The sequence below is a fragment of the Rhineura floridana genome, chromosome 12 (genome assembly GCF_030035675.1).
Source record: "Rhineura floridana isolate rRhiFlo1 chromosome 12, rRhiFlo1.hap2, whole genome shotgun sequence".
Taxonomy (NCBI): domain Eukaryota; kingdom Metazoa; phylum Chordata; class Lepidosauria; order Squamata; family Rhineuridae; genus Rhineura; species Rhineura floridana.
Window position 1 is genome coordinate 32,570,577 of NC_084491.1, and position 14,641 is coordinate 32,585,217.

Below are 14,641 nucleotides of genomic sequence, written 5' to 3' on the forward strand. Positions count from 1 at the left end.
ATGCCCTCCAGATGTTTTGGGCTGGAATTCTACCCTCCCAGAATGTTGGCTGTGCTGAGTGGGGCTGATGGGAGTCCAACAACATCTGGAGGGCACCAGGTTCAGGATCACTGCTGTAACCACTTCTGTACATCTGATCTCCTCTGTTTATGACCTTACAGACTCTGTAATCCTCCAGTCCTACAAGAAGAACATAGGAAGCTGCCTTATACAGAGTTAGACCATTGGGTCCATCTAGTTGAGCACTGTATGCACTGACTGACATTGGCTCTCCAGGATTTTGGACAGGTAGTCTCTCTCAGCCCCACCTGGAGATGCCGGGGACTGAACCTGGAACCTTCTGCATGCAAGGCAGACATTCTACCACTGAGCTATGGTTCTTCCCCAACAGAGTATACCCGGTTGTTCTTTCCTCTGTGTCTTCCATCCAGTAGGTTTACATCAGGGACAGAGAAACTTGTGGTCCTCCAGATGCTGCCAGACTCCCAACTCCCATCAGACCCATCCAGTGTGACCAAAGCTCAAGGATTATTGAAGTTGTAATTCAGCAATATTTGGAGGGCCACAGGTTCCTCACCCAGGTTCACAGGTTTCCTGGCTCAGGTGTGATGAACCTTCCTCTTTTCAAACTTAAATTCTGTATATGGTCTTTCAAATGCAAAGACCTTCCTGGCCTGATTCTTCCTTATTTGAAAATGGCTTCTACTGCTCTATTGTGGACTTGCCCAGAAGATGTTCTCTTGACTTAAATGTTATCTATGTAATAATACCCTCCTCCATTTCCTTTCTAATCAATGGATTCAGCATTTCTTCCAAATACGCCTACAAGAACATAAACCTTGAATTTCTAGAGATTAGTTCAACTTGCAGTCCGAGGACTGTGTAGGCTCAGATGTCAGCAAAATGGGCAAATCTGCTGATGAAGCAAGAAAATCAGAACACCAGTGCCCAATAACACACAATTAACCCGGGGCACATAATTAGAAAAATGGGTTCAGCCAGAAAGTGTAGGCCGGTTCTAACATCTGAATTTGGCAGTAACTTGCTTGTTTTCTTTCTTATACTGAATTTTAGCCTCCCCTTTTGTCTTTAGGTTACAGACATCTATAAAAATAATCAGGATGTCGGTCCTTTTCACAAGGAGACTGTGATCACTGCGTTCAGGTGGGTAATGACCAAGCTTAAAAAGAGGCAATAAAATGATGATTGAAAGTCACATTTTAGGCATTGTATGAAAATAAAAAATTTATCTGACTGTATAACTTGGGGGGGAGGGGCAAACTGAGAGGATATCAAAATCCACATCACAGCCCAAAGTTGTACCCATGGACAGCAGAGCAGCTAAACTGTGTACAATGAATATCACAAAGCTACCTTATGAATTGTGCACCTTCCTGGTCAAAGTCACCCCTGTCTAACAGAGCATCTTGAAATGGGATGTTCATGTACTGTATCAAGGTTCTAGGCAAGGGAAATCCAGGTATCACACGTGTTTTTTTTAAAAAGCAACTGTTGACAGATCAACAAAACACTAAAATAAACCCAGCACCATAGAGGGCCTCCTGCAGATACAATCTTATCAGGAGGTTTGTTCCATATTATATAGGAATTGGGCTTTTAGCGTGGTAGCACCTACTCTCCTCTTACACATCAGACAAGTGCTGTCCCTATTGTCTTTTAGCAGCCTTTTGAAGACTTTCCTTTTTCAACAAGCCTTTTAAGTGGAGATCTTTATCACATTTTGCATCTCTATTGGATTTGAAATTGCTTTTAATTGTTTTTATTGTTGATAGTTTTACTGTGAAGTCACTTTGAGATATTTTAGGGAAGTGATTCTTAAATGGAATCAAATACATAAATACAACAGCACCCCCCCACACACATAATTATAAGACAGCAAGAACTGTGTCCTAAAACCCCAAACATTTGTTTTATTATGCAGTCACAGAGCTGTTTAAGGAAATTCAAAATAAATCAGCAGAAAAAAAAACCCCAGCAGGAGCTAGGTTCCAAGCAGTAACTGACTGCAACTGCTGTCATTTCAGCCCAAATGCCTTACAACGAAGCCCATGTTTAACTTCTTGCAGGAATCTGTATGAGGCAGGAGTGGTTAGCCTGTGGCTGTCTAGATGTTCTTGGACTCCCAGCTCCTATCCGCTCCAGCCAGCATATCCAATGGTCAAGAATGATGGGAGCTGCAGTCATGCAACATCTGCAATTGTGGGGAAGAGCCATAGCTCAGTGGTAAAGCATTTGCTTTGCTTGCAAAGTTCAATCCCCAGAATCTCCAGCTATGGCTGAGAGAGATTCCTGTCTGAAACCGTGAGAGCCACTGCCGGCCAGTGTAGACAGTACTGAGCTACATGGACCAAGCTTCCTGTGTTCCTTCCCATGGAGAGCCACAGGTTAGCTCCCCCTGGTATAAAGATTCTATGGCATACAATTGTCACTGGCCACAGTAGCAAATATAGGAATATTTGCAATTTGCTTAAACAAGTGGCCAATTTTAAGAATGAATGAAAACGTAATGTTGGTCCCTTGAAATGACTAGAAGAAATCTTTTTACTGCTTTAAAAATCGTACAACAGCATGATTTCTCCTGGCCCAAATACAGTCTTGGACAGAAAAATCCACATCATGGGAAGCCAACTGGAGGGGGAGGTGGCAGCAGAGAAGCCGGCGGAAAGCACTGCAGCATCCACTCACTGTTTGGGTGCTGCCAGGCGGGCTGCACGCCGGCTCAGTCTGGAGCGGCATAGACATACAGAAAAGCGACTTCCGGGAAGGGTGACTTAGCCTGTGCCTGCTTTTGAGACGGGCTCCTGCCTCAAAAGAAGCTTATTCAGATATATCAGTCAGTTTTTTCTTTTTTTTTGACTGATTAAACTTCTCCCGGGTAGGGAGAAACGAAGAGATTAACCTCAAAGCCTATTTTTGTTGGGACGACCAGATCTCATTAATTTATGGGACGAGGTCCAGCCGACGAAGGTGGGACGGATTTTCAACAGCAAGCTCTATCTGTTAAAGCGAACGTTCATCTTATCTTCTAAGAGAGAACGCACTAACAGGCAAGCACCCTTCTTTCTATATTTTTCTTTTACTTGACTTAAATTGTTGCTGTTTAAAAGAGATTTGCCAGATTGATCAGTTTTTGACATCTCACTGGGGAGCCATAACTTCTCTCTGCTACGCACTAATTAATAGCTTATCTCTGTTTTTGTTGCAAAAAGCTGTCCTGGATTTGCATTCTAAAGATATACACAGAAGAGGGATTTCTATTCCAGATTTTTATTTTGAAAAATATTATACTGTTTTGAGACTACTCTCTTTTTGGTCTATTTTATTTTGACGAATCTGTTTCTTGACGATTGCCATTAATTGTTTCGATCCTGGGAACTGCATTTTGTTTACTTAACTATTGGAGAGATAAGGCTGTCTGCTCTGTTTATACTGTGATGTCACCAAGTTTGGAGAATTAACCCAATTGTTGCTGAAATAAGAAGTGGTTTTCCTATATTTTTCTTTTAAAATGGCAATTAAGAAAGTGGCTGAAAATCTGGAAATAACTATGTTTCAGAAAATAATGGATGAGATTGAGATAATGAAAATTGAATTGAGTAAAATGAAGCAGGAGATTAAAGATATAAGGGTCCCTGTGAGAGAGGTGACCCTGGAAGGGGTCCCTGTGAGAGAGGAGACCCCGGAGATTGGAACAGGGGTCCCTGTGAGAGAGGAGACCCTAGAGACTGGAATAGGGGTCCCTGTGAGAGAGGAGATCCCGGAGATTGGAACCAACGTGGAACAGGAACAAGATTTGGAGTCTATGGACTTTAGAAATAAAATCTATTGTTTGGAACTCAATGTTATCTCTGAAGAAATGAATGAAGATTCTAGAGATAAAGTTATCAATGGCATGGATAATCTTCTGGACTGGAATGATGTGATGGAGCCCAATATAGAGAAAATCTATGGAATTAACTGCAGCCATGTGACAATGGAAAAACTTTTAAGAGATGACCCAGTGTATTTTGAAAAAAAGAACAGAGATATGATTTTACAGCAGTATTTCAGCAACCTATTCAGAATGGATGGCAAGAAAATATTTGGGATAGAGGTAATTCCCATCAGACTCTTACTATATGACTATGGCTTTGACAGCAAGATTATTATGGAATACTGATAATGGAAGATTGGATATTGAAATTACTGGACTTAACAAGACTACTGAAGATGGAAGATGGAAAATGGAACTAATAGAGATAATAGAACAATGGCTACTGAAATTATTGAACCTAACAGATTCTGATGTGATGGATTAATTGAAATGTTTATTTTGACTATGGTTATGACAATAAGATTATCATAATTAGTAATGAGATGGATTAATCGATATGCTTATCTGGAAAAAAAAATTGATAGATATATTTCTTAAAGAATTGAAACCTCTCTTTGACTTTTTGTGGAAAGAATAAAGTAATGTTTATGAGATTTGATGATTAAGTAAGATAACTACTGGAGGAAAGTGATTTTATAATATGACTTAAGAGACAGGATTGTTATATATTATAGACTTATAACTGATTTGATCTTTGACAAATGGGAAGTCAATATTTTACTCTTTATTTTTTATTTTTGTTTTTTTTTTTCTTTTTTTCTTTTTGTTTAACTATTTTTGATTTTGTTTTTTGTCTTTGAATGTTTTATGATTTTGTCTTGTATGTTTTATGAAAATCTGAATAAAAATTATTGGAAAAAAAAAAAAAAAGAAAAGCAAAAGCCAGCTCTGACAAATACCCCTAAGTGGTGAATAAGCGCTCCCCGTTGAACGCCATTGTAATTATTTTCCTATGCCGACCTTTTTGCCAGCAAAAATATTGCCCAGATTGGGATCCGTGGGAGCACCCTGAATGCAAATAGGATGTCATGTAAGCCCCCCCCCGGTTCCTCCTCTGCCATACCCCGTGATGCCCCATTTTCGGGTGTTCTGCCAGCTCACTGTCTGGCCGTCCCCAGTGGACTCTCAGCTGAACCAGCAGGGTCTTGGTGGTGCCGTGGCTCCGCTGGGACGAGGGGCTTCTGCAACGGGTCTACCACATCCAACTCCCCCTAGCCTGGCACAAATCCAGGTTGGATTGCGCCCGTAAAATTATTTCTAGTAAGGCAGTAAAAAACAGCTTTGTGGTGCAGGGAAAAAAAAGTGTCTACAAACAGAGAGGCATGTAAACTCATACTTGCTGCTCTGAATCATTTTAAATTGTTTTCTCCAACAAGGGTTTGTCACAGTATGGGCTAAACGCTTTGGGGGAAAGCTGCTTAGATGAGACTATTATCTGGCCTTTGCAAGATGGCCTCTGTTGTCTTGGCAGTATGTTTGAGGGAACGAGGCCTTAAAGAAGCCAGTTCACAATAGATTTAGTGATCAGGGCAACCAGGGTTACCCAAAGCTTCTCTTTGCAATCCTGATCGTTTGGTCTAGACTCTTAACCTGCCTTTTTTTTTTTTTTTTACCCTTTTTCCAAGCAGCGAGGGCAGCATTATTGCTTACTACTGGTCAGAGTTCAGTGTTCCTAGATACAAAACAGAAGCCCTCAACAACGCCATGGCAAACATCCACCCTTCAAATCAAACGGGGCCCCAGAAACCGCGAAATCCAGATTGGCGAATTCAATCGATCGATGCTTTCCGTAAGTCTATTTTCTGTGTTTTACAATATTTTTAACAGCTTTACAATGTTTTTGATTATAGTTTTGCTTTGGATTGTTTCTGTTTTTAGTATGTTTTTGTTTTTCTTGTTTAATTGTTTTGTTTTGAGTTTACTGCCCTGGGCTCCTTCAAGAGGAGGGGCGGCATATAAATTCAATAAATAATAATAAAATAGTAATATATTTCCCCTCTTGTCCTCCAACCTTGGCCTTGCTTGCGGGAAACTGAGCGTTTGATCTCAGGGCAACACGAGCTGCATAGTTGACTGTGGCAAATAAGAGACAAGTATGTGGGAAGGCAGAGCTAGGAATCGGCAGTTGGAGCCTGGTTGCCAGTTTTGGCAGTGAATCAGCAGCTTGTAAGACCCGGGTCACCCACGCCCTGAGTCCTAACTGTGCAGATCCTGAGTGGCAGGGAAAAGCTTGGAGAACCAATCTTATTTATTTATTTATTTATTTATTGCATTTATATCCCACCTTTCTTTCACCATGGAACCCAAGGTGGCATACATGTGGTTCCCAGGCAGTCCCCCATCCAGGCACTGACCAGACCCAGACCTGCTTAGTTTCATTCATTCATTCATTGGCGATCATTCATGGCCGAGTAAGATTGTCTTCCAAGATAAGGTTGTAGCTTGGAAGACGCCTGTGTGTGAATTTGTTTTATGTGGGGAGATCAGCGCACAACGATCAACACACAATCTTGACAGAAAAAGGCTTTGATGGCATGGATACCATGACGAATGGAAGTCTTTTGTCTGCTGCAGCCTTCATCCGCCTTCACAGCCGTTGTAACGTACACATTGTTATCCTCCGCCTGTTCTGCTGTTGAGGACTTTCTTGGATCGTTCTTTGTCTGGTTCCTCTCCCTTGACCTTACCGCCATGGGTGACCCTGCTGGGAGTACATGACTCCCGACGGCATCGCTCACAGGGTTCATTGGAGCACACAAGCCCACTCACCACTACAAGGTGATGATCCAGCTTCAGCAAGGTGGTGGCCTCATGTGCTTTCAGACCATAGCCTTGGACCAATCTTAGCAGGGACAGTTGTTAATGACGAGCCTGATGTGCTTTATTGATACAACAAGGTAACAGGAGCTTTAAGAGGTATCTTGGCTTCAGGCTTTCTTTCTTGTTTAAATCTTGGGGGTTGGGGTGGAGGCGAGAAGACCAGAGTTGGCATATAAAGAGTTCAGAAGAAATTTGAGTTCTGTGTTGAGAATAAATGATGCAAAATGATGTTCTCCCCCCAGCTCCCCTCCCATGTTCCTGTTCTGATGGTAATATCTTGCATTTCCACAGAAATGGCACTGGCTGCAATGGTAGAGAGTAAGAGAACACAGAGCTTGGAAGATTACTTTTAAAAAGGGATAAATTATAATTACTGTTGTATGGCCCCCAAAAGAAATAAATTACCATTACAATTATTCTGAAAGGAAATGATTATTGTTACCATTACTTAAAGGTAATCACTACGATTACAGTTAAGTTACTTAATAAAACCCCTAGAGTTCCAACAAGGTGCTGGCCTTGGCTGCTGCACATCTAAGTAGCCTAAAACAACATTAAAAATAAACATACACATACAGAGGTAGTAGAATTATTCTTTTTATCCATAGGATAGCAATGGTGGTCTCTCCGCTGGTAAGGGAAGCAGGAAGGGAGGCAGAGGCCACTGCTCAGAGCTTTATGGGTCAAACCAAGTGCAAAAAACCAACACACAGCCAGCAGGTGTCTCTCTCACTCAGTTACCTCCAGGATGCTGCCCTATCACCAGCCAAGGCACACCCCCTGAAGCAGATATTTTCCCCTGGAATGCAAAAAAGTTGAAACACTGCAAATGCAACAAAGTAACCAGGGAGGGAGGGCAGCAGAGGGCACTTTGCCCACCAAGTGCAAACACAGTATTAACACATACACATGTTGTCATCTCTCACAGGACTTCATCACCATTCCACTGCTGCCTCCTTCTCCTCCTTCATCCAGATCCTTGCCCTCCAGCTCTTTTCTCCCTCCACTCCATTGTTCACCACCACAATCATTTCCCCCCTCTCTACTCCACCACTGTCTTGCTCTCCACTTCCTCCCTCATTGCCTCTTAAACACCCACAGAGCACGAGGGAAGAGTGATGCTGCGCAGAAACCCAGTTTGAGGCACATGATCTTCATCCACAAATCAGAGGAGCAGAAGACTTCCCCTGCTCCCCCCCCCAGTAATGCCCAAAAGTAATGCTGGAAACATTACAATTACTCCTCAAAACTAATAAGATCACTCCTATTACAATCAAATTGTAAAGAAATTACTCACTCATTCCTCAGAAAAGTAATACATTACAAATAATTAGTTTTTCCTAACGAATTACTTCCAAGCTCTGGGAGAACAGCAGGCATGTGTGCGTATGGGAGGGTTGGTCCATCATCTCCCCGCCCCCCAACTTAAAATGTTCCTGCAGTGATATGTGCAAGCCAAAGAACAACAAGAATGTTACTTGATTTGTACTTTGGAAGTTTATTGCTGGGCATGAACTACCGACCGCAGCATTGGATGGATTTTGGGGAGGGGGGTTATTTTTGACACCAAAATGAAATATATTTTCAGCTGAGTCATTTGCTTTTGCTGAAGGCTTCAGCGGAGATTCTCGTGAAGCACTTGCATCAAAGGACATCAAAACAGGGAAGATACGCCACCCATTGCATTTATAGGGTGGCGAAGGGCTGTAGCTCAGTGGCAGAGCATCTGCTTGGCATGCAGAAGGTCCCAGGTTCAATCCCTGGCATCTCCAGGTAGGGCTGGGAATGGACTCAGTCTGGAATCTTGGAGAGCTTCTGCCAGTCTGCCGAAACAGTACTGAGCTGGCTGGGCCAATGGTCTGACTGGGTATGAGGCACTTCCTGTTATAGTTGTCTCCAGGGCATGCATACTGTCTGGGATTCCCCTACATTGGGGCATGCAAAGTTAATATGTGTTGTTGTTTTCTCTCCTAGCTTCTGATCCAGATATTATTAAAGCTTCACGGGACAGTAAGTAATAAGTTTTGTTTTTTAGATCAGTAGCAATAAATGAATTGTCAGGTCTTCTGAACAATAGGATCCATTCCTTCTCTCCATTTGGTATGGACAGAAGCATCCAACTCTGAGGATCAAGGTTGTACTAAGTTATTAAGGAGAGGCCACCAAAAACAACCTCTCTGAAGCCAACGGGATGGCTGGCTGGGATGGATCTCTCAAGCAAAGCCACCTAGATTCAATTTGCTTCAGATACATAGAACCTCCCTCTTAAAACTTTCAACTTTCCTAATTGGGGAATTTTAAAGGTTCAACCAAGCTGGATAGAACTCTCTTTTTCACACACACACATATACCAGATTTATTTACAAAGCAAAAATGAAAAAATGTGTCCAAAGCATTGGGCTATAGCCAGTGTTAATCCTACTTAGAGTAGATCCATTGAAATGAAGGAACATGACTAACTTAGGTCAAGTAATATCAATCGGTCTACTCTGAGTAGAACTTAGTTGGCTAGAACCAATTATAAATATGCCTTCTTACCATGAGGGGAAAGAGTTTAAATTGCCCACCCCCAAAAAAGCACATTTTAGGAGAGTTATTTTGCCCAATAATAACCAGAAATACCACCGATCATGTTGATTTTGACAATTTGGCTCCAAATTTGTATCCTTCTCCTATTGGACACTTTTTTGAGAGAGAGAGAGAGAGTTGGGGGTGGGGGCTTTCTTGAAACTGCTCGCCTGCTCCTTTGCTGGCTGACTTGTTTACGGAATAGAGGTGCTTTAGCATTCTCTCTATTGAGACCCTTCTCTTTCTCTGCCTCGGCCTGGTTAGATAGCTGCAACTATGCTTTGCATGCAAAGGAAGGTGTGGTCACCAGCTTCACCACACCAGGATTTCCCAACAGTGCCTATCCATCCAATGCACGCTGTCTCTGGGTGCTGAGAGCTGACGTCGACTCTGTCATCAGCCTGACCTTCAGAACTTTTGATGTGGAGCCATGCAACATGGGGAATGACTTTGTCAAGGTGTATGACTCGCTGAGCCCTGTGGAACCCCATGCGCTGGTAAAGTAAGTCTGCTGCCTTCCCTGTTCAACGCTGGTTGGGACATGGGATGCCACAACTTTCAGGCACATGGGTGGCCAACTTGTTAGCACAGATCCTTCAAAAGGCAGGGTCAGTAAGTGTTTGCGGCATGCCTGGAAAGGGCTGGTGGGCTTGGCCTATACTCTTGCTTGCCACTTCTATGTTTTATAAAAGGCTGTTCTATGATCACCCTTCCTAATATAAAAGAAGGGTTGGAGCATCTGCTTTGCATGCAGAAGGCCCCAGATTCAATGCCCAGCATCTCTAGGTAGAGTTGGTAGACCCCTGCCTGCAACCCTGGAGAATTGCTGCCAGTCAGTGCAGGCAACACTAAGCTAGATGGACCAGTGGTTCCACTGGGTATAAGGCAGTTTCCTATGTTCCTATATGTCCAAGGTGATTTACAAAACAGTTAAATAACCACAATGATAAAATAAGCAACAACTTGATTTAAAATCAACAAAACACAAATATCAGTACCGTCAAAGTTTTTGTAAAAAAAGAAAATACGGCAGCCTTCCAATATCTAAAATGCAAATTGTTAATATGCTTAAGAGCAGCTTTCCTGATGCTCTCCAGATCTAACAGTAAGAGACTGCTCTGAGATGGAGCGGCCAGACTGTGATGGATGTTGTGTTTAGCGAGGGCAGCCATGCCACGCATCGCTCATCTTCCTTGGGGGCTTTTTGATTTCTCATTCCCACTCCCAACGCTATAGAAGAGGGGTCGCTGCAATGAGTGACCATTTGGTGGCTGACTCTCTCTTTTCTCTCCTCGCACCCCACTTGCCGCCTTCCTTCCTTCCTCGCAGGTTGTGTGGCAGCTTCAACCCAACATATAATCTGACCTTCGTCTCCTCTCAAAATGTTCTGCTGATCATGCTAAGCACAGATGCCTCGGGGCGGTATCCTGGATTCAAGGCAACGTTCTTCCAGATACCAAAAAATAAAAGTAAGAAGAGTGGCAGCCACTCCATCTCTCTCTCTCTCTCTCTCTCTCTCTCTCTCTCTCTCTCTCTCTCTTTTGCACCATATGTTTATTCCACTCTTACTCCACTTTAAACAGTCATGACATCCCCCAAAGAATCCTGGGAACTGTAGTTTGGGAAGGGTGCTGAGAGTTGTTAGGAGATCCCTATTCCCTCACAGAGCTACAATTTCTAGAGTTCTCTGGAAAGAGGGACTGACTGTTAAACCACTCTGGCAATTGTAGTTCTGTGAGGAGAATAGGAGTCTCCTAACAATTCTTGGCACCCTTCACAAACTACACTTTCTAGGATTCTTTGGGGGAAGCCGTGACTGTCTAAAGTGAAATAATAGTGCAATGAATGCATGGTGTGAATGAGGCCTCTCTCACACGAATGTTTGTGTAGATATTTTTTTATTTGGGTTGGGGAGATGTTTTCAGCCCGAGGGCCGCATTTCCTCCTGGGCAACCTTGAGAGGGCCTCATGTCAGTGGTGGGCGGGGCCAGAGACTAAAGTGGGTGGAGCACTGATTGTGAATGTTACCTTTGCACAGTAGGCTAGTTTCTGTTCACACTCACACACCCCTGTCTTATCTTCCATCTAGGCAAGCAAGAGTCACTATTAGAGTTCCAGGACACATTCCAGCCAGGCAAAAACACTTGGGAGTGCAAAGCAAAGGGCAGTGAGGCGTTTGGCCTGGGAAGAGTTCAGAGGGCCAGACAGAGAAGCCTGGAGGGCCACATTTGGCCCCGGACCTTGAGGCTCTTCACTCGCGATTATAAAGGATTGAATTATAGTGGAAGAGGGGAAGAATGGGCTAAAAAGCAGCTATGGTTGAAAATATCTTGTGGGTAATCCTTGCTTTCATAAGAAGGAACCTGAGGCATAATTTTCTCTCTTGATCTGGGAACAACTGGGTTATAAATAGCATCTCCCCTGCCCCCCTCCCCCGGTTCCTGGCTGCTCTAATGATGCCTCCTAACAAGAGGTGGGCAGGGATTACACTGGGCTGAGACAGAGGACAGAAGAGAACAGGCGAGCCGTAATTGGTCTCCTGAGTTAAATCCATGCCTTTGAGTCAGGCTGGTATCTCCAAAGACCGGCTTAACCTCATTAAAGGCTCCTCTCTGCACATCTTTCTTCCTGCCGGCTTGTCCGAGGGTTAACTTTTTTTTTTACTTGCTTTTTCCCTTTGTTCTAGACTGTGGTGGGGCTTTGACGGGAGTATCTGGAACCTTCACCAGCCCTTATTACCCAGCCCACTATCCTCCCAATACAGATTGTGTCTGGAATATAGAGGTAAGAAGCCCAGAACGAGATCTCCTTTTCTTTGTTCTTGGATTTGCAGTGCAGGCCAGAAGAGACAAGAATTTCTGACTTTTATATCAACCTACCAATTCTCAGGAAGCTTGGAAGGCAACGTTGGCCTTCATGCGTTGCTTGTGGGCTATCCAGACGCCTCTGGCTGGCCACTGTGGGGAAATAGGACACAGGACAAGATGGACCTTTGGGGTGGTTCAGCAGGGCTGCTCTTCATTTCTTAGCCGTGGTACCTCCATGGTCAGGGGCAGTATATCTGCATCGGGAGAAACAGAAGAGGAGGGTTGTTGCCTACATGCCCTGCTATGCCATTTTCCAGAGGCATCTAGGAACACAGGAGGCTGCCTTAGACCACTGGTCCGTCTTGCTCAGTCTACACTGAGTAGCAGCGGCTCTCTAGGGCTTCAATCAGGAGCCTTTTCTAGCCTACCTGGAGGTGCTCGGATCTTCCGCATGCAAAGCGTGTGCTCTAGATGGCCAGGGTGGAAAAAGAAGGATGTTGGACTAGGTGGACCATTGGCCTGGTCCAGCAGGCTGCTCTTCTGTTCTGATTACTCCCAGCTGAGAGACTTTTTTTGCTGCTGCTTTCTTGTCAAAGTAGCTCAGGAATGCAACGGAGATGGAAAATCGACCTTTGTAGTGATGCCACTGCCTCTTTTCTCCCTCCCCTTCCACCCCCCAATCTTGTTCTCAGGTCCCCAGAGGGAGGAACGTGAAGGTGCGCTTCAATGAGTTCTTCCTCATGGAGCCCGGAGTTCCGCTCGAGTCCTGCCCCAAAGACTACGTAGAGGTTAACAACGTAAAGTAAGAGCCAAGTATTGGATCTGTAAACCTCAGCCACCCGAGGCTGTGGCTTCTTTGGGGGGAGCTGCATGGATCAGACTGTTGCTGCTGGCATGTAGTCTTGGCTTAGGCCTCAGTGCCACGTACTGTGCCACGCAGGGTGGCAGCAAGGTCATGGTGGTTGATGTGCACCACCCGTCAAAGGGCCAAACTGGCTCTGCCAGAGTGCAAGCACTTCCCCATCCCCCAAAACTCACTGCTGCTCTGCCACACTGTCTTGCCTTCCTGGGACTTGGTAGTAGGGTTGTGCCCCTCTCACTGGCTGCAGCGGCAATGGGGATGGAAGACTATTTGTAACCCTTGATTGGAAAATATGTGTAAACAATTGCGGCTTTAAAATCTCCACTTTTAAGGATCCCATTATTATTGTTAATGTTAATAATAATAAAAAGTTTTTATTACTTCAGTTTTACGATAAGAATGAATAAAAGACAGAAAAAAATGTGACCATACAAAACAGAGCAGTCATGGAAGTTCATGCCAAGATTTGATCCAATTATATAATAAAATGAAATGCCAAATGTAAGATACATAATTTTAAAGGAAAATTGCAATATATGATGTTATTTTTTATAACTATTGGCATATATACAGAACTATAAACAAGGTGAAATACACATTGCAAAGAAGAGTTTATTCTTCACCAGTTTCATCAAAATTCAAAGTAATTTGCACGTTTTTAATAAATGTGAAAGATCACTCCAGATGAAAATTGTTGCTTTTTTAAATGATTTGTGTCATTCATCATCCAGCTGGTTTCTTTGGTCATGAAGGACACAAATATAAAACAATTAAAATGTATTAAAGACACCAACTCAAAATGTACAAGATTAATGAACAGGAATGGCAAATATACATTATTAATAGAGGTAAAAATGGAAAGTAATTGAGTATAAAAAAGGCTTATCCAGCGTTCCTTAACCTAGTGCCCTCCAGATGTTGCTGGACTACAACTCCCATCATTCTTGACTGTTGGCCATGCTAATTGGGGCTGATGGGAGTTGTAGTCTGGAGGGTACAAGGTTGGGGGAAGGCAAACAAGGAGGTTTTCAGAGCACACTTGAATGGAGGAAGAAAGGGATTATTTTTACTTTGCCAGGAAAGGTGTACCAAAATTTTGGTGCCACCACTGAAAAGCCCTTGCCTGCTACATTAGTCCATTAAACCTCTCACGGTGACATGATAGAGAGCAGAGCCTCTGATGCCAAGCTCAATGGTCAGAGCTCATATGGCATATGGGAGAAAGCAGTTCTTGAGATAGCCTAGCCCCATGCTGTTACAGGAAAGCTAACTCTTCAATGCAGCAATTATAGATGAGCAGGAGACAGCCACTTCCATAACAGCCTGGTATAATGCACGATGGGTATGCTGTTTTAAGGTGGGGAAGTACAGGGAGTAAAAAGACCCCCCATCGACTTCAGTGTGTGTGTTTGGAAGGTATGATATGTGTTTGATTATATGTGTTTGGAAAGAGGACCATCTCTCCTCTTATTGGCTCTGCCTTCATGTGACACCTGCCTTCATGTAATTCCCCTCAGGTACTGCGGTATGCGTGGGAAATTGGTGGTACTGAGTAAAACCAACACAATTACTGTCCGTTTCCATTCAGATCTTTCCTTTGTAGACTCTGGCTTTTCGGCAGAGTTCATGTCCTACGAATCCAATGACCGTAAGTAGAAATGCTGTGAGCTTGGGGCTGAGGGGTATGTG

At 43.6% G+C, this 14,641-nt stretch overlaps 1 protein-coding gene and 1 non-coding gene across 3 annotated transcripts in view; both read left to right on the top strand.

Annotated features, from left to right (window-relative positions):
- ST14 (ST14 transmembrane serine protease matriptase) overlaps nt 1–14,641 on the top strand; it is a 60,283-nt gene that overhangs the window by 27,981 nt on the left and 17,661 nt on the right. For both annotated transcript variants that reach the window (XM_061592682.1, XM_061592683.1), the window contains 8 exons: nt 1,094–1,164; nt 5,524–5,684; nt 8,690–8,725; nt 9,548–9,785; nt 10,613–10,752; nt 11,970–12,067; nt 12,783–12,892; nt 14,470–14,600. In XM_061592682.1, the coding sequence (XP_061448666.1) occupies nt 1,094–1,164; nt 5,524–5,684; nt 8,690–8,725; nt 9,548–9,785; nt 10,613–10,752; nt 11,970–12,067; nt 12,783–12,892; nt 14,470–14,600 (985 nt within the window). The remainder of the gene's footprint in view (nt 1–1,093; nt 1,165–5,523; nt 5,685–8,689; nt 8,726–9,547; nt 9,786–10,612; nt 10,753–11,969; nt 12,068–12,782; nt 12,893–14,469; nt 14,601–14,641) is intronic.
- Nucleotides 8,419–8,487, top strand: TRNAA-GGC (transfer RNA alanine (anticodon GGC)). The gene has a single exon. It is a non-coding gene; the product is annotated as a tRNA-Ala (tRNA).